The sequence below is a fragment of the Antrostomus carolinensis genome, unplaced genomic scaffold, assembly GCF_000700745.2.
Source record: "Antrostomus carolinensis isolate BGI_N321 unplaced genomic scaffold, ASM70074v2 scaffold5683, whole genome shotgun sequence".
NCBI lineage: Eukaryota > Metazoa > Chordata > Aves > Caprimulgiformes > Caprimulgidae > Antrostomus > Antrostomus carolinensis.
The window spans coordinates 25,009-26,374 of NW_010305798.1; the positions used below are offsets into that span (position 1 = coordinate 25,009).

At 48.2% G+C, this 1,366-nt stretch overlaps 1 protein-coding gene across 1 annotated transcript in view; it reads right to left on the bottom strand.

The window, feature by feature from the left end:
• The window catches only part of PSMA3 (proteasome 20S subunit alpha 3), a 13,463-nt gene extending 12,646 nt beyond the window's left edge, over nt 1-817 (bottom strand). The window contains exon 1 of the mRNA XM_010164889.2: nt 740-817. Coding sequence (XP_010163191.2) covers nt 740-762 — 23 coding nt within the window. The 5' untranslated portion in view covers nt 763-817. The remainder of the gene's footprint in view (nt 1-739) is intronic.
• Between the last annotated feature and the right edge of the window lie 549 nt (nt 818-1,366).

Consider the following 1,366-nt stretch of genomic DNA (forward strand, 5'->3'; position numbering starts at 1 on the left):
ATGAATGGCGTGAGAACAGCTCTGAAGAGAAGGACTTGGGAGTGGTGGTGAGTGAGAAGCTCAACATGAGCTGGCAACGTGCGCTGGCAGCACAGAAGGCCAGGCTGGATGAGGCTGTGAGCAACCTGGTCTAGTGGAAGGTGTCCCTGCTGATAGCAGGGGGGTTGGAACTGGATGAGCTTTAAGGTCCCTTCCAACCCAAACCAGTCTGTGATTCTAAGTCAGATACTGGCAGAGAAGCTGACGTGGCTTTAGCAGAACTCAGATGTCCTCAGTTTCCTGAGGAACGCGTGTGAAGTTATAAATTTGAGGCCCTGAGCAGGTGAGTTTTCAGTGCCTCAATTTCCACCCATCAGATGGGCGTTTAGACACCACTACAGCTCTGCTACCCTAAAGCCAAGCACCTGACACACTCTAGTGAGATCTGCAATCAGATTTTGCCCCAAAGCGTAAGATTTTTAATACACACGAAAAAGCTTACTGCCTTCCTTCACATTCTCCACTACATACCCATTTCTAGCAAGAAAAAGTGATTCCTAGCAAGTGTGAAAAGTGATTTCTAGCAAGGAAAAGTGATTATACTACTTTTACACTTAATTGGAAGCCTCCTAAAATGACCTTAGGGACACAGTTCCTCAGAACTCACTTTCTCTGCGATGCCATCGCGCTTGCCCAGTCCAATTACACTGCTTTAAGAAATGTCAACCAACAGAGAGAGATGGAGATGTTTGTATCTTACCTACTGTTCTCCACAGCCTTCATCGCATATTCAACTTGAAACACTCTGCCATCGGGAGAGAACGTGGAAGCCGACAGGTCGTACTGAAGAAATAAACGGAATACTCAGTATTTTATATCTCAGTACTTTCAGAATTTGCTTATTTACTTCCAAATACAAGACTGTCACCTCCGCACCATCCATGTGTATCGAGCACCACAAGCGAGCTGCCTTCTGCTGCACGAACAGCAGCGAGGAAACACTAACAGCTCCATGAAATCCTCACATCAGTGCTGGCCAGACCCACACACAAACCCCATCAGTCCCCATGCCACACGGGTCTGGAATCACTGTGCATTATGCAATAATTAAACCCTTTATTTCTCCTTTTAAATCTTAATATAACCTTGGAAAATTTTCTGATATACTTTTTGAAGCCGCAGATATTATTTATTAACAGCAATATATCTGAAAAGCCAAGGAGCCCATTATGCACCAGGCAGGTTCACTCCCTGCTGTGGAGCCCCCCACAGAGCTGTGGGTCGGGCCCGGAGCTCCCTGCTCTCCCGCTGAATGACCGGCGGCCAGACCCGGGCTGCAGCCCTGCGCTGTCCGGGCCGGAGGAGCGGCTGGAGGAGCGGCTGGAAG